The 18,483-nt window shown below is 36.2% G+C and overlaps 1 protein-coding gene across 1 annotated transcript in view; it reads left to right on the top strand.

The window, feature by feature from the left end:
• CEP128 (centrosomal protein 128) overlaps positions 1-18,483 on the top strand; it is a 386,614-nt gene that overhangs the window by 117,586 nt on the left and 250,545 nt on the right. Inside the window, exon 14 of the mRNA XM_023511493.1 lies at positions 7,207-7,557. Within this exon, the coding sequence (XP_023367261.1) occupies positions 7,207-7,557 (351 nt within the window). The remainder of the gene's footprint in view (positions 1-7,206; positions 7,558-18,483) is intronic.

Genomic DNA, 18,483 nt, shown 5'->3' with positions numbered 1-18,483 from the left:
TTTTTGATATGTGTTTTACGTGTTCACGTGTCTGATCTCTTATGTGTTGACTGTCAAGTGTGAGTACAGGATTACTTTCTATTCTATGTTAGTTATATTAGTGAAATAGCAGTCATTGTGGCCACCAACACCATAGTGTTCTTTAAGTCCTTTAAGCCCTCATGGAAAATGTTTTTGAATGCAGGCTTAGTGATTCTTACTCATGGATATGAGCAGTAGGAAAAAGGTAGGTGGAGAGATTTTTATATGTTATAGTTCATTTCTTCTATAAATATACTCCATTATTTCCTACCTTGTCCATTTTTCCACTTTTATAATTTCAGGTTGATAAATATCCTGTTATAATCAACATATATGAAATTATAACCTTAGATGTACAATCAGTTATAGTTGGATTTTATGGTGGACCTTATCTACACTAGTGATTTTTTTTTCATTTTTAAAACTTCATTTTAATGTCTTATTCATACGAGTAGACTATATATAGTTTAGAATTTCAGTATTTACCACTGCAGAAGTTAGAAAGGGATGGTGGTGAAGACCAATCAATTTTAAAGGAAGAGAGTTCTTTTTCTTTGATTTATTGATTTTGTGGGACATCTTACTCTCTTCTGAGTGCATTGTTTTACAGGTATTATTTTGTAGTTAATAGTTTTTTAATTAAGAACTTGTTTGGGCCTTATGATCTGTATTCTTTTCTGTCTATTTGGCCACTTTATTACTGGGCAGAAAATGAAGTAGGCCTGAGATGGTTATCCCTAGGAAGCCTTGGTTGCAAGGTAGGCCTTTGTCTGCTGTCTGAGATCTTGAGTGATGAAAACTTGTTTACATTGAGATGGTGCCTTTCCTAAATGATAATAAGGATAGCTTATGTGCCTAGACTGTTTCTACAAAAACATAGTTTATGTTGAAAACCTGCTTTCCATCTGGGAGTTGAGAATTTTGGTAGATAATAGGCAGTTGATGCCCAAGTGACAAACCCCTAATTAAAATTGTGGGCACTGAGTTTCTAATGAGCTTTCCTGGGGGACAACACATATGAAGTGCAGAAAGAGTTGACATGTGCTGTGTAAGGCCACTGGGAGAGCACCCTTGGGAGTGTGCCCTTGGTTCCCGCTAACTTCATCTTATGTGCCTTTTCCCTTTGGTAATTTTGCATTGTATCTTTTTGTCAGAGGTGAGAGTTGACCTCTGAGGTGTTCAGTGGGCCTGCTTTTGTTCACTGAGCAGAACTAGCCAGTTTGGCTGAGTCAAAGGCGGGGGTGGAAAATGAGGCACCTGAGACTCCAATATAGCAGAAAAAGTAGTACAGTTTTTATTTAAAATAAAGCACAGATAAACATAGACTTTTTCCAGGAGAGTGGAAAGGGGTTCCTCTCATAAGTGACAGGAGATGCCACACAAAAGCGATATACCAATGTCAGTGTACTGGGAGAAATGTTGATGTGGGAGAAATGTTTAATACACTTAGGTTTTTCTGATTGGTTATTTGAGGAAATGTAATTCCTACATTTATCTATAGGAATTCCCTTAGGCCCAGGCATGTTGTGCTGGTTTGACTGATGTGAATTACCTCAGTTGTCACATAAATCCAATTTTTTTACTCTATGTCAATAATTATGAACTTATTTTACTAGTGTTAGTATGGCAGGGTCTTGTGATGTTTGTGGCATTCTCGGAATAAAGGTCAGGTATCACAGGCTAGAAGTTATATTTTGCAGGAACAGCACGTACTTGGTTAACTAGGTCACAACCACCCCAAATTCCTCATTTTGCTTCAGGGCCCTTTCCAACTTTCTTGTCTGGAAGGCCATAGTTCTCTCCCACCTCCCCATAGCCTCTTCCACCTCTAGACACTTTTCACTTTAATAAATCTTAGTGTAATTATGACCAGAATATGCTTCATCCTGCAAATCCTTTTAGCTATCACCAAACCTGAGACCTGTGACACAACTATCCATTATCACTTTTACCCCACTTGAAAAAAGGAAGAGGAAAGAAGTGGAATTCAAATGTGTAAAGTTTTAGATGTAGTTGCAGCTTTTATAAACCTTTTGACAGTGTACAGGAATGAATTCTTGGTAAAAAGAAAAAGGATGTTTTTGTGTTGTTGGATTGTTCCTTTTTTTTTGCAGTTTTTGGCTGGGGCCGGGTTTGAACCCACCACCTCCGCTATATGGGACCAGCGCCCTACTCTTTTGAGCCACAGGTGCTGCCCTGGATTGTTCCCTTTTTTGACAGTGCTTATACATAGTATAGTGAGAAATCATTAATGGCCTTAATTAAGTCACGTGAAATTTAACCATCCTGTTTTAGTGGTTAAGCTAATTTCACAGAATCTAAATATAAACAGCTCTTCAGTGTAGAAGGTGTCTCTAGAAATGTGTAATAGTAATAACAGAATTGAAAATCATCATCATGGAAAAATGTTTTTCATTTAATATTTCATCATTAAGAAGGTCTTATTATTTACTATTTGTGCCCTTAATATTTACCAGAAATACCCTGAAATCCATTATCCATGGACTCATGATGTGTTTTTACACTTGTGTGTGCTCTGTGTTTATGTGTATCTGACTGAGTGAGAGTGTCTGTGAGGAATTTTTATGAGGATTCTGTAGAACAATCCTTTGATTGATGTGGGAGAAATGTTTAATACAATTAGATTTTTCTGATTGGTTATTTGAGGAGGGATGAATTAAAATGCTTAAGGGATGACTGAGTTGGATCCTTCACAGAAAAATAAAGAAAGTAATTCTATGATAAATTTTACTGGAAGTATAACGCAGACTGCCAGCAGCAAAGCAGCAGCTCCGGGGAGTTTCCAGACTCAGGCCTGCTAGAGGTGGGATGCATCCGCTCAAATTCAAACCTGCTTTCCTGTCTGTAGTGAGAACCACAGTTGTTTACACCAGTGTCCGCACCCTTTTCTGTTCGTTTATACTGACACGCATAATCAATGACATTATGTTTCCATATATGATTCTAAGTGAATTATTGTGTGTGACACGTTGATATGAAAGTCTGCAGTTTGTCGGTGTGAGAACTAAGGAGCTGACACGCTCAAGCACTGGTCTTGCCCACAGTAATCCCATGCCTGTTGTTGCTCGGTGATTGTAGGAGAATAAGTAACACCAAACTTACTTTGCCTTCTGGGTTCGAAGAGTTGCTGGAGAAATAAACACAAATTTGTATCCTCTTGGGTTCTTTATAAATTTGCGATTGTCCAAGTGGAACCTTATTTGTGTTTGTTATCTTTTAAACATCTATCTGTTGTTCATTTCCTCTTTTCTTGCTGTGGTTATTTTAGACCTTCTTAATGATGTGTTATATACACAGTCCACCCCATTTCTATCCTCTCTCATCAGAGAGAGACTTTATTGCTATTTTAGGAGGATTGTCTTTTTGTTAGGAATTGTTAATTTTCCTTCCTTCCTTCTTTTCTTCATCTTTTTTCATTTTTTTGTAGAAACAGAGTCTTACTATGTTGCCTCGTTTGGTTTCTCCTAGCCTTAAGGAATCCTCCTGCCTCAGCCCCCCAAAGCTCTGGGATTATAGGCATTACCCATCGCAGAACCTGGCCAACCTCACTTTTTTTATCATGCTAAATTTAAGATGCCTGTGGGATTTCTGAGTATACAAAGGCATTATGCAATTAGATATTTAAAAGTCTTGGAGTTTAGGAGTTCAGCATGGCTTCTGAATATAGGAAGCACTTATATGTCTGTCTGCTTATGTATTTATCTACCAGGGATGCCATGTAGGTGGGATGATGCTTAAAACCTTATAATGTTATCCACATTTAAAAGCTTAGTGGTAGGTGGGACTCAGGAAAGGAGATTATAAAAGAACAGGAAGAAAATAGAGAACTAATGAAAGGTATTATCAAAGTTAAGGAAGAAGAGAGACTTAAGAATGAGCAAGAGATAATCAATAGTGTCGCATGCCACAAGGAATCTAGGTGAGGAGAGATTTTTAAGGAGTCCTTTGCATTTAACTGTAGGTGATCTTCGGAGATTTTGGCGAGAGCTGTTTCAATTGTATGATAGTGATGGAAACCAGATACAGTGAACCGAGTGAACTGGAAATTAGATTGCAGGGGCATCAAGTGTAGACTGCTCTTTTAAGAGCATGTTTAGATGATAATATGTGCTTGAGTAAAGATTTTTTTTTTGTTGTTGTTTTATTTTTCATTTCTTTTTTTTATTAAATCATAGCTGTGTACATTAATGCAATCATGGGGTACAATGTGCTAGTTTTACATACAATTTGAAATGCTTTCATCAAACTGGTCAACATAGCCTTCACAGCATTTTCTTAGTTATTGTGTTAAGACATTTTATATCATTATCGTTAATTTTTAAAAGATGGGAGAAGTAGAGCAGAATGATCCAGTAGGAAAAGAGAGATTCAAGACAAGGAAGAGAGCACGTTTGATATAGTGAAGCCCTTGATGGATGTGGGAGGAAATAGCAAAGATAGGCTAAGTAGTCTAAGAGGAAGGATCTCATTTCCTCCGAGGATCGAGGAGAGGGTGGAGAGAAAGGAGGGCATGTCCTGGGTACAAGTAGGACATTTGGGGGTTTCCTGCATCAACTGCCTTAATTTTACTTCTGAAGGAAGAGCTATACTGCATGCCAAAATTGAAGCAAAATATGGTAGGGCTAGAGGTGAGATATTTTGGGATAGCCATCATATGAGCTACAGAAGCATGTGGAGAGCTTTCTGGATGCTAAGGAGCTGGCTGTGCACGTGTGGTCATGTCAGCAGGTACTACGGTATAATTTTCCTTAGAGGACTCGGTAACTTGATGTAGGAATTAGGAATTTTTTTAGTTCACTTCAGAGTTGATGGTTTTGTTGTTAAAGTGTAGGAGGTGAACAATTTGAAAAAGGAGTCTGAGGTGTAAGCAAGAGCATAGCTAAAGTGAAAAAATATGGTGGTTAGGTTAGAAAGCCAGAATTTAAAAGCAGCAAAAGGAATGTGAAAGTAATGGTCATCTCCTTGACAGTGAAGAACAGATACAGCAGTACGAAGGGAAGGAAAGGACTGGATAGATTGATAGTTAAAGCCAGAGGTGGGTTATCATTCTTCATATGCTAATTATTTATAATTTTCTCACTAAATGTAATTTCATTCTGAGATAAAAATAGCATTATATATTTGTTAAAAGAAAAAATATAGTTGGGGGCTGCAGAGGTATTGGGGAGTGAGGAACCTCTTGCTTTAAAAGAAGAAACATGGGAATGGCTGAAGAGGTGTGGAGTTAGGGTCATCTGAAAATAAGAAAGTTTAATAAAGGGTTGCAAGCATGGGCTCTGGAATCAGACGACCCTAGGGCCAAATCCCCAGACCCCCACTTACTAAGTATGACATTTTAGACAAGTTATTAACTACAGCAAGCCTTGGTTACTTTCTACTAACAGAGATAATAAACAATAGTGCCTTACTTTAGTTTTGTGTTGGGAGTGAATGAAGAATTGTGAATGAAGAATTATTCAATCCTTGGCACGACTCAAGTGCTCACTAAATTTCCATGATAATCATAGTTTTATTATTGCTAGCTCCTTTTTCTTTAAATCTCAGTGTGTTCATCACCCCTTCAGGTAAATTCTCCATCATGTTTTAACACCTGGTACTATCTACTGTTGTAATTTAGCTTGTTGATGTGACTACCTCCCTAATTAAATCGTTAGCTTCTTTGGTATGGAAGCCATGTCTGTTTAATCTTTCTATAAACCATGTACCTGACAAATAGTAGTATTTGATGAAAAAAATCAGGTCCATCCATCTCTCTTTTGATGTGGAATCACTTGATTATGCTAGTTAGTAAAGTTGATTTCTAACATACTGATAACGTTTTTAAAATAAGGACAAAAGGTAAACCACAATTATGAGGGTTTTATGATCTCATTTTAGAATTTTCCACACAAACAAGTGCACAGTTCTCAATTTGCTATTTTGTTTGGGTAAATGAAGCCTCTTCCAGGCTGCCTTGAGTTTAGCAAACCATATAAATACAATCCCATTGCTAGGAAAATGAAGATTATTTTCAAGGCATGTTTAAGATTTTTGCTATAATGTCAAACCATGACTTTAATCATGAGGTAAATTATATTTAACTTTATTTGAGCTGCAGATTGTGGCTAATGGAAGCTGGATCTGAAAAATTCTGCTGTTGGGGCGAAAGGAACCTGGTAAATGTTTCTAGTCTCTTCATTAGTCAGTGCTTTAGTACAGTTGACGTTCATTATTTATCCAGCTCAGATGGCCATCTTAGCTCCTCAAACCCATTCTTATTTGGACATTTGACCTTTTTAATGTGACTTTATTACCCTACGTATTTGGTAAGTAAGGCTCTGAAGAAACAGTTTATGTGACATATGGTAATTTCTGAACTTGTCATTTCCTTACAAAGTTTAATGTTAATGATTATAATATTTTATTTGCAGAAAATGTATAAAGTTAAAATATTTACTTGATCTCAAATTAAAATGTATATTAATCATGATTATTTAGCATAATTTTCAAAAATATTAGTGACCATTCTTGTTTTAGGGAGGCTAGATTTGAAGGTTTTTTCCTCCTTGATTAGAGAAATATTCTAAATAACTTTAAATTAAGTTTATTTAAAAATCTGTACCATAATAATTCACAGTAGCTTGATATAAGTGCTTCAATTCATAACATTATCTAAAACACTTTACTGGAAACTTAATATAGTGTTATTTATACTTAGGTTTTTGTTCTTATGTTGTTACTCGTTTTTATTTTATCTCAATAAAATTATATGTGCTGCCAGAAAGTGAAATGTTACATATAATCGCTACTAATAGATCCCTGATAATCTGACAAACTTTAAAATATTGACATTTCAATTGGGCAAAACTCTAGGTTCTTACTAAAATAATGCACATTGTTCTCCTCAATTACGCCTTCTATTTTAGTGACAGTTAATTGGAAATATACATATTTTCCTCTTTTGAATAATAAAATAGTTTATGCTGAGGTAATATTGTTATAAAAATTATTTTCAGCTAATACGAGTATCAAATATATAGAAAAGGACTCCTTTTTAAGTTTGATAATGAAAATTTAATACAAATTCAGTTTTAATGACATTAGAGATTCTTGTTTGATGATATGTTTATACGTTCAATTTTAACAAGACTATGTTCCTAATGTTTTATTATGCTTTATTCCCAGAATTTAACACAAGAACTGGAGAACAAGGAAAAACAGCAGCTGCGGATGTTGGATCAACTTAAGGAGATCCAGAATCACTTTAACACCTGTGAGGGCGAGCGTAAGCGCGCTGACCTTCAGATCGCAGAGCTGACTCACCACGCGGAGGACGCCACCAGGCAGGCCGAGCAGTGCATCTGTGAGTTGCAGCAGTCAGAGGCCCAGCGGGAGGAGCTGGAGAAGCGGAGAGAAGACCTGAAAGTGAAGGCTCAAGAGTCCATTAGGCAGTGGAAGCTTAAGTATAAGAAATTAGAGCGAGCGTTGGAGAAACAGTCTGAAAGTCTCGATCAACTGACAGACAAGAATAATCAGGTATAAAAGCCACATTCCTAAGGAATGGTTCTCAACTGTAACCAACCATTCATTTGTCCATCTTTTGACCAAATATTTCAGGGCCGTGCTGTACAGGAAATCAGTTAATATGTCCTCAATAGAAGAGTCATTATGTCTTGGCTTATTTCAAGGATACAAAGTTAGTTTTTTTATTTTTGAAAGCCTTTTAAAATAGTTTAATATTCTGTGGCTTTTCAGAGTTGGCCTGTAAAATAGATCCACCCCTTTCTCAGTTTAGCTTAAGTTCCCTAAATTAAATTACTCCTTGTTATTCTACAGGGTGTCCTAAAAGTTGCCTCTAAAATCACCATACATAGGGAAAATGGGAAATTGTAGCTAAATGTACCTTTATTTACGAAATATTCATAACAGTATTTTACAAAATATTTATGGAATATTCTCTACATGTTGGCCACCTCTTTGTAAAATTTTGTAATGAATTCCCAAAGGTTGTGTCTGCTGAAAAAAGTATCCTGGCATAAATCACTTGCCTTATCAGCTTTTGCTGTGGCCATCTGGAGTCACCTTGTGAATCTGATTGCTTTCACCTGCATGCTTAACCCTGCCTGTACCCAAGAGTCATGCTGTCCAGGCTAGAGTGTACTTTGTAAAATATACTTCTCACTTTTCGTAGGGTGATGTTCTAAATACTGAACTATTGGTGTAACAACGACACTGATTATTCAGCTGTTAAGTAACTAACACAGCTGAGCTAATGTGTATCGGCTGAAAATCAGCTCTGACCACTCCATCAATACCCTCCCTGGTAAATGCATTTATATAGTTTTTTTTTTTTTAATTGACAAAGATGAAGTGGCCATACCTGCATTCCCATCAGCCTTCTCCCTACCCCCTTGTACTTACAAGGAACCATATCTTTTCCTGTGAAATGCTTCGTGTTCCCTGTTAGAATCCATAGCCCCTTTTTGTTTCTTGGGACCTAATAGCCTGTCAGAAATATTCATTCATTCAATGAGTATTTACTGGGAGTAGAGCAGTGAACAGACACAAGCCTCTTCCTTTGTGGAGCTTATATTTAAAGGGTATTCCAGAAATATGCCAAGTTCTTTATAAAGTACAATTGGCCCTCCATATCTATGGGTTCTATATCAGGATTCAGCCCACCATGGATCAAAAATATTCAGGCAAAAAAAAAATTCCACACAACTCCACAAAGCAAAACTTGACCAGTGCTATGCTGAATTCCAATGACTGAAGTGATGTGTAGGCATTGTGTTATATTAAGTATTATAATTACCCTAAGGATGATTTAAAGTACAGTGCAACTTGTGTCAGTTGACTACCCAAAGGACTACAAGAAACTGGTCAGTAGGTGGAGGTGGTCAGCATACGGAACTAGGCTGCTCTGCTGATACATACACATGCATGTCCAGTCTATGAAAATTAGGTCCACTTAAGGAGGTGGTCAACTGTGGAGGTTCTATATGTGGGAGGATGTGTTTAGGTTATGTGCAAATGCTGTGCCATTTTATATAAGAGACTTTAGCATCTGAGGATTTTGGTATCCATGGGGGATCCTGGAACCAATGCCTCACTGATACTAAGGGGTGAATGTGTAATGTTTACAAAACATTCTCTATGTGTTGCCCACTTCATTTTAAAATTTTGTAATGAATACTTTGTAAGGAAAAGTACTTTTAGGTACAATTTCAGGTTTCCCTTATGTGTGGTGATTTTAAGGCAGACCTTTAGGACACCCTGAAATATTCAAATGGAAGGGAAGTACTAAATCTTCCTTCACATCACTGACTTTCCTCCCCGTGCATGTATTTTTAAATCATTTATTTGTGTATTTATACTTAAGTATTGGTTAGAAAAAAGCATTTAAAAAATGTAGTAGTTACTACTGGCCGTTTTTTGGCAGTAGGTATAATGGGCTTACTTAAATGAGTGACGCTAACAATCTTACTGAACAGCATTATTGGGTCACAAGTCTCCTTCAGACTTTGGTTTATGCACTTGTGATAACAACAAAGAACATTTCACTGATCTATGTATGCATTTCCTATCATTTTTTCCTCTTTTACAATCAGTTGCTTTAAATGGAATTTACACTCCTATTTGATTCTCAACTGATACATCTTTGGGTTGAATTAAACCCAGATGTTTATAAGATAATAAGCAGGAAAGTCATGATTGATTTTTATCCATGTTTAGTCTTGGTTTATCATTTGTGCTTTGTCATTTGTCACTTGTCAAGAACTCTGAACATTCCAGAAGAATGATTATTTGGATAAGCTGACTTTCAAAAGAAAACAAAATGTAGGCCGTTATATTTATAAAATCAATTTTCAGCATTTAAGAGTAACAGATGCTTATTTTAGACGAGCTGTCATGCAAAAGGTACTTTATCTTTTACATACAAATTTCTTAGACTTATAGAAGATGAAGGAAGCGATCACTTTGCACTTACTGTGGATTGCTTTTCATTGTAACCCATCTGACAAGTACTGGGGGCTGGCTGCCCTGAGGTAAAGCAGTTGTAAAGCTTTCAGAATTGAGTCTGAGCTGATTTGATCCTTGGAAATTGCTCTACCTTGATTATTCTGTTGTCAGCCTGATGTGGCAACTGGTTCAATGAACCTAGCTGTAAGGGAAGTAGCTAGAGAGAAGAGTGGTTGAGGGAAATTGATTGATTGATAATCATCTGGGGGTTTTACTTAATTAGAGGAAATTTTGAAGGGTCTGTATCATCAGATAGTATTTTAGTCCATGGTGCTGAGAGTTTTCTAGATTGAGTTTTTAGAATATTAAAAATTGTTAAACAATCATTTCCCAGAATATTTCTGAGATAATTATTTTGTATCACTCAGCATCACTAATGATAAGCAAAGAAGTAGTTTTAAAGTGATTGCCACAGTTAGGGTAGTATTACAATTATCACAGCAGGCATTGTAATTTCTCCTTTAAAAGCCCTAAAAATTAATGCAGCATGTTCTAGTTAGAGCAATGGTTAATCAAGGAAAAAAAGAATGAGGAGTGTTTTACCACATATTCAAATGTCCAGTAAGTGCTGTAGAAATATATGGCAAATAAGTTTGGAAAAAAAGTGTATTTTTAAATATATTACTGAATGCATTACCAGGGGATATTTAATTCTGAATAAAATCACTGAATCACCTTAAGTCATTAGTAATACAGTCTACTCCCTCTTTGAAAATAATTTCAATAATTTCAATAATTATTTTCAAAAAGTGACTCCACACTATATTTGGAAGTTTACATTAAAATAAAAGTGATATTGCTTTACAAATATAATATGCTACACTTTAAAGAATAAATTACAGTAGAACCTCCATAATTGACCATCTTCCTACATTGACCACCTCCTTAAGTTGACCTAATTTTCAGAGACTAGACTTGCACCACATGTACTCAATGGAAGTTCCTTATGTTGACCACCTCCATACATTGACTGGTTTGTTATGGTCCCTTGAGTAGTCAACTTACAGAGGTTATGCTATATTTAATAAGTAGCCTTGTTGAGCTATATGTCCCAATAATGCAGTCTTTCTATTCGCAAAATGATTCTGTGTCTACTTTCTTTTCTTTTTTTCTAGCATAATTTATTTTGTTTTAAGATTTGCCACTTCAAAATATATTTAAAGTCAAAAGGCTTTTATTCTCTTAAAAATTGTTCCCCCCCCAGCTTTGCACATTGCTGAAATCTAGTAAGATTATTGGATATGTATATCATATTACAAAACTACTTTAGTGCTAAAGGATATATAGTATCAAACAAATAGCATATCATTGCAGAAAAAACAAAGATCAGATTATATACTTTCCTTAACAAATACCATACAGATAGTTACATCAGGGAATCAAGATGTAGTTTGGGGATGTGTAAATGAACACATACTGGGAGACCTAAAACTCTGTAGATAAAAATAATCTAGTTGTAATCTGGGATATTTTTATTTCTCTCTTCTAAAATGTGTTTGAAATCATTGTTTTTTTTTTAACATGTGCTTTTAAAATGCCAAAGAAAAAATTTTGAACTTGGGTGCCAATCACAGTATATGTTTTTCTGAATGTTTCCAAATTCTTTCACACTCTTTTTTCACATGGATAATGGGAAGGCTTCTGAGGTTTTCTTTTTTTCTTCTTCCCAGCTGTATTGGCAGAATAATTGGACTGCCCATGTATTGAGCTTTTTGCTTGACAGTATTTGACTTCAAGAATTGTATTTTGCCATCTTTTTCTTCTGTGTATTTGCCTCCTGCTGAGAAAAAAAAGAGAGATATAATAGATTCTGTCTTATAAAATCAGAATTTTGTAATGGTTGAAGGAAGGATAAATGTTAAAGTATACCACTTTTTAAATGTGTGTACAGTCCTATCATATGTAATTTAAGAAAGAATAATGTTACTGATGTATTATTATAATCTAGCAATCTGTGTACACTTTCGTTCACCTGCAGAAAAACAAAAACATTTAAAAAATCCCCCCATTTGCCTTTTAGTTAATTCCAAAAATTGTACACACTTTGTGGGCAGGCCCTCGAGGAGTTGACTCCTGTTCCTTTATCCATCCTGGTTTTATGCAGTATCGTTCCTCTGGCTTCACACATCCCTTTTCAGGTTCTTTCTGCAATCTTCCTTAGGTCCCTTCTTTGGAAGCTTGGTTTGCCTGGTTAGAACATTGTTTCCCCATTCTTGTTCTTGACCTCTAGTTATTTCTCAAGGATTTTGGCATTTGACTTCCCCTCAACCTGTTTTATTACGTGTATAATTCTTGCTATTATCGTTAGTGACTTCTAACTTCAAGTCAGCAAAACATTGAACTCTAAATTCTTGTCTTCACTAACTTCCTATATTATAGTGACCTTCATTCAGATATCTCTGCTTCAGCAACTAATTTCTGTGGTGAAAATTTGTTTTCATCTATGACTGTTCAATGATAAGGCTTTAGTTCCAGTATCTCAGTCTCTTTTATAGTTCTTCTATTCTCTTTTTCCTATTTGAATAATTAATACCCAATTCTCATCTTTCCACATTGCTCTAATTGACTAGCCGTTTTCTGGATTTCGTTTTTTCCTGTCTGATTGGACTTCCTTAAAAGCTACTTTGATGACATGCTCACTGGCATCTTCAATTTGTACCTTCTACCTCATTTGACTGATTTCTAGTTTGGAATCAACCCTACTCTCTACTTTTTCCAGTCCTTCTCTTGAATAGTGCACTATCATGGAAACTTGCAAAGAAAGATCATTGGCTTTTGTAGTGATCAGGGTTACCAACTATCTCCCCCATCTACTCCATTCAATAGTTAACATAAGCCAATCTCTGTGTGCACAATCCTGACCTGATGATCAATGAGCAATGAGTTTTGAAGTATGTTGAGGTGCCTCTGGTAAATGTTTACTTACTCCTAAAAAGGATAAAAAAAGAAGAGAGATTTTCTCCTTCTTCTGGATATTATGCCTGGAATGGCCAAAGTTGTCTTGCTTTTGTCCTGAGTATGAAGCTTCACAAGAGAAGGATATTGCTGAGAGAACTACCGAGAGGTGGGGCTGGAGTTTTGACATGCTACGTCTGCAGCAGCTCGGTGGAAGAAACACCAAGTGATGTAGATTTGCATTCTAGGAATAAGGCGCCATAAGCAAAGAACCTAAATTATAGGATTGATTAAGTGGAGACGTGGGTAGGAAACAGGGAGGATTATACCCTTCTAAAGGGAAAGTTGATACACTTTGCTTTGTGTTTGGAAGTGGTTGGTTAAGCCTTTAGAAATCATACTTTTTTTTTTTTTTAAACTTTATTCAAATTAATTTGAGAGTACAGTATTTAGGTACATTGTTCTCACTTCCAGGGTAAAGTTCCATTTATAGAAGAGCCCCTCACCAGGGGGTGTGTTATGCACCCTCACAATGTGCATTAGGAGAGACCCTATGTCATGCCCTCCCTCCTTCTGCCATACTCTCTACCCCCTCCCACTTCCCTCTACCTCCCAACTGGACTATAATAGTTTTTTTATTGCTCTAAGGAACATGTAATTATACATATATTGATTTCATATTAGTATGGAGTACATTGGATATTCATCTTTCCATTTGTGCAGTACTTTACTAAGAACAATGTATTTCAACTCCATCCAGGTAAATGTAAAAGATGTAAAGTCTCCATCTTTTTAATGACTGCATAATATTCTGTGGTATACATATACCATAGTTTTTTTTATCCATTCATGGGTTGATGGGCACTTAGGTTGCTTCTACAACTTGGCAATTATGAATTGAGCGATGATAAACATTTTAGTGTAAATGTCTTTGTGGTAAAATGATTTATGTTCTTTTGGGTAGATACCTAGTTATGGGATTGCAGGGTCAAATGGAAGGTCTACATTTAGATCTTTGAGGGTTTTCCATACTTCTCTCCAAAAGGATTGTATTAATTTGCAATCCTACCAGCCGTGTAGAAATATTCTCTTTTCTCTACATTTATGCCAACATCTGGGTGTTTTGTGACTTTGTGATGTGGGCTCATCTTGCTGGGGTTAGGTGACATCTTAGAGTGGTTTTGATTTGCATTTCTCTGATGAGCATCTTTTCATGTGTTTGTTGGCCATTTGTCTGTCATCCTCAGAGGAGTTTCTGTTCAAATCACTTTCCCACTTATACAGAGGGTTGTTTGCACTTTTCTTATTGTTTAGTATGAGTTCTCTGTAGATTCTAGTTATCAGGCCTTTGTCAGATTCATAACATGCAAAAATCTTATACCATTCTGAAGGCTGCCTATTTGCTTTGTTTGTGGTACTCTTAGCTGTGCAAAAGCTTTTTAACTTGATCAGGTCCTAGTTATTTATTTTGAGTGTTGCTGTACTTGCTGGGGAGGGGGGGTCTTCCTCATAAAGTTTTTTCCCAGGCCAATATTTTCAAGTGTTTCCCCTACACTCTCTTCTAGAATTTTTATTGTCTCATGTCTTAAATTTAAGTCTTTTATCCAACAAGAATCAATTTTTGTCTTTGGTGAGAGGTGTGGGTCCAGTTTCAGTCTTCTGCATGTGGATAACAAGTTCTTCCCGCACCATTTGTTAAATGAGGATTCTTTTCCCCATTGCATGTTTTTGTTGGGCTTATCAAAGATTAAGTGATGATATGTGGCTGGGTTCACCTCTAGATTCACTACTCTGTTCCATACATCTGTGTCTCTATTTTTGTGCCAGTACCATGCTGTTTTGATCACTGTTGCTTTGTAATATAAACTGAAGTCTGGCAACGTGATGCCTCCAGAATTATTTTTATTTCTAAGAACTTTGCTATTTGAGGTTTTTTCCTGTTCCATATGAATTGAAGTACTATTTTTTCAAGATCTTTAATGTATGACATTGGTGCTTTGATAGGGATTGCATTAAATCTTATAGATTGCTTTGGGTAGTATGGACATTTTAATGATGCTCGTTCTTCCCAGCTATGAGCATGGTGTATTCTTCTATCTGTTGAGATCTTCTGCTACTTCCTTTCTCAAAGTTTCATAATTCTCTTTATAGAGATCTTTTGCTCCTTTTGTTAGATATATTCCCAGGTATTTCATCTTCATAGGTGCTATTGTAAAAGGAATAGAGTCTTTGATTTTGTTCTCAGCTTGACAGTTGTTGACATATGCAAAGGCTACTGATTGATGGGTATTGATTTTGTAACCTGAGATGGTGCTATATTCCTTGATCACTTTTAAGAGCTTTGCAGTTTAGTTCCTGGGGTTTTCCAGGTATAAGATCATGTCATCTGCGAAGAGGGAGAATTTGACCTCCTCTGCCCTCATTTGGATTCTTTTGATCGCCTTCTCTTGCCCGATTGGGATGGCTAGGACTTCCAACACTATGTTAAATAGCAGTGGAGACTGTGAGAAATCATACTTTGAGCCATCGATGCTATCAATCAGAAGATGATGTTAGTGACTGACAGGAAAATGTTAGGGTGTTGGGAGTATGTTGTGTATACTTCAGAAAGGTCCTACAAGAGAAAAGTTTAAGTTACACTGAGCAGTCCAAAAGCAGAGTGTTTTTTTTCTTCTCTTTCTCTCTCCTTCTCTTTTCCTCCCCTCCCCTTCCTTCGCCTTCTTTTCCTTCCTTTCCTTCCTTTTTTTTTTTTTTTTTTGGCTGAGATCCTGGAGCCTCCAGTCTATAATCCAAATTGATTATGAGTCTGATAATTCAGAGCCTTTTAGCATTAGGGTTGGAAAAGCCAAATTATTCTAGCAGGAGTTAGTCTAAGCACAGACAGAAGTAGGAAACTTAGCAGGAATAAAAATGGGATTAGAAAACAAGCCTTTTCCTCAGGTCCCTATCAAGTATTTAAGCCTTAATGAATAGAATAAAGGGACCCAGCTGCATTGTTTTGAATTACCTCAAGATAAAGACTGTTCAACTGAGTGCCCCTGGGAACATCCAGGATATCGAGATGAGGATAGAGACACTGACATTTTTAGACTCAGAGAAAATGTCTAGACCAGCAGTTCTCAACCTGTGGGTCATGACCCCTTTGTAACAATGAAAATACATCACAGCATTAGGAAAGTTGAGAACCACTGGTCTAGACAGAATCTTATGCTGTGGCTGCCAATCAAGCAATTAACCAGTAGTGAATAGATGGAACTTTAATATTTAAGTTGCCAACGAAATTCCAAACTTGACCAACATAGTATGTGACTATCTGCCCTAATGTTATCACCTCTATCATGAATTGATGTGATGCTTGGAACACTAGGAAGAGGGTAAAACCTGGGATTATATATCTCTGTAGGCTTCCTATAATGGGAAAATAATAAATAGCCTTGCTATTTTAACTAGTTTCAGGAAGACATAATATTTTGTAATCAAAGATATTTTACCTGATAGAACTTTATCACGAAAATATAATTTTAATCTTTAAGACTGTCTAGAAGTCTCTTAACTCATGCTCAGGGGGCTGTGTTATCTGTTTTAAACATTAATTACTGTATTTAAGCCAACTACCCTCACTCTTAGGTCCCTTTCACATTATCCTTAAGACCCAAGCATGTCTCATATTCTCTAGTATTAGAAATAGAATGACCTCCCCAAAGATGTCTCACCCTAATTCCTGGAACCTGTAAGTATGATATCACTAAGATAAGTAGATTATCTGGATGGGCCTAATTTAATCTAATGACATGAGCCCATATAATAGAGAATTTTTTCTGGCTGTTAGGAGAAGGGGGAGTAAGAGAGATTTGAAGCATGAGAAGGAGAAAGATTCATTGAGCTGTTTTCTAGCTTTGATGATAGAAGAGTATAATGAGCCCAGAAATGCAGGTAGCTTCTATGAGTTTTGAATAACCCTTGGTCAAAAGCTGGTAAGGAAATAAGGACCCAAAGTCTTACAACTGTATAGAACTACATTTTGCCAGAAAGCTGAAAGAGCTTGAGCTTGGACCTGGATTCTCCCCTAAACTCTCAAATAAGAGCCCAGGCCAGCTGATAACCTTGATTTTAGCCTTAGGAGACCTTTAGTAGAATAATCTACCCAGCCTTTTGATCTATTTTAAACACTGAGATATTAAATGTGTATTGTTTTAATCCACTAAGTTTGTTGGAAATTTTTATTCAGCAATAGCAAAATAATATCTACTCAGATGTATTTGTCTACCTAGATTTGTCTGTATTTCTTGCTATTTTTCCTGCCTTACATTTTTTCAGAAGTGAATTCCTTCATCCTTATTCCAGAGTCCCTCCACTTCAGGACATTGGTCTGTCAGTTATTCTTTCTTTTCATTGTTTTGATTACTACCTTGCATAAATATTTATACCTCCTTTTACTTAAATCCATCCTCCCCTTTTTGTTCCTTCTTTTCCCACTAATCTTCATCCCAATCTTGTGAAGTAACTATTATTATTACCTCATGAAGATAAATAATTTCCTCAAAGGCATAAAACTATTCCTGGCTAGACTATGAATCAAAGAATCAAATTCAATACTCTCTGGTTAAAGCTTAACTGCTTAGTCCCCTCCTTTTATTATTTCTTGTGTGAACTTCTTACTCCTCTCTGCCTGTTCAAACTGAGAGAGATTAGTGGAAATCACTTTTTTTTTTTTTTTGAGTGATCGACTTACTGCATTTTATCATAAATTGTTTCATAGTGAAGTGTAAAATGAAGTGTGGAAATGCCTGGCAGATAGTTGCATTGTAACTCACTATTTCTGATTCTGAGATGTATCTGTGTTGCCTTTTTTTTTTTTTTTCTGTTTCATGGTGGACATCAGTAAGCAGGAATGGTGATTGTCCTGGTGTCAGGGTTGTGCAGAAAATTATCTCCATTCCCTTGGCTTCCCTCCCTATTTTATTCACACTGATTAGTTGGTGAGAATTAGAGGCCATGAGGGCTAATCTGTGGCCTCTGTCCCTCAGTGTGACCCTAATCTCCTAGAGAAGCTGGCAGAGTGTGATGGACTTCTAGTCCCTTGGCCCTTCCCTTTAATCCCTATGAACCTGTCCTAATCGTAGCCTGTTTGTGGGCTCTGGTTGCATATTGATGTATATTTTGTCACTATTGATATTTTTAAAATAATTACCGATTGACCCATTACCTTTCTTAGAATGTATTTGCATGCTTTCATGTCTGCTTTGGGGTGTCTCCTTTTTAAAAATGTGTTAGTGGAATGAACATTATTTTTATTTCAGGTCATACTGTATAATTTCAATCTCTGGCAAGTTAATGTTCATAATAGGAGTCTTTTCTTTCCCCATTCCTTTTTACTCAATTTTATCTCACATTTGGATAATTATTTGTGATCATGGATTGATAAAAATGTTAGTGATGGAAATCTAAAACATACGTTTTAGTGTGGTGGTATCTCAGAGTAATTCCATGTTTCCCTCCCTTTTCTAGCCTAACAATTACTTTTTGTTAAAGAATAGAAAATAC

This window comes from Otolemur garnettii, unplaced genomic scaffold, assembly GCF_000181295.1.
Source record: "Otolemur garnettii isolate 467f Iridium unplaced genomic scaffold, OtoGar3 scaffold00020, whole genome shotgun sequence".
Lineage (NCBI taxonomy): Eukaryota > Metazoa > Chordata > Mammalia > Primates > Galagidae > Otolemur > Otolemur garnettii.
The sequence above is the reverse complement of the archived record's forward strand: the minus strand, read 5'-3'. Positions and strand labels throughout refer to the sequence as shown.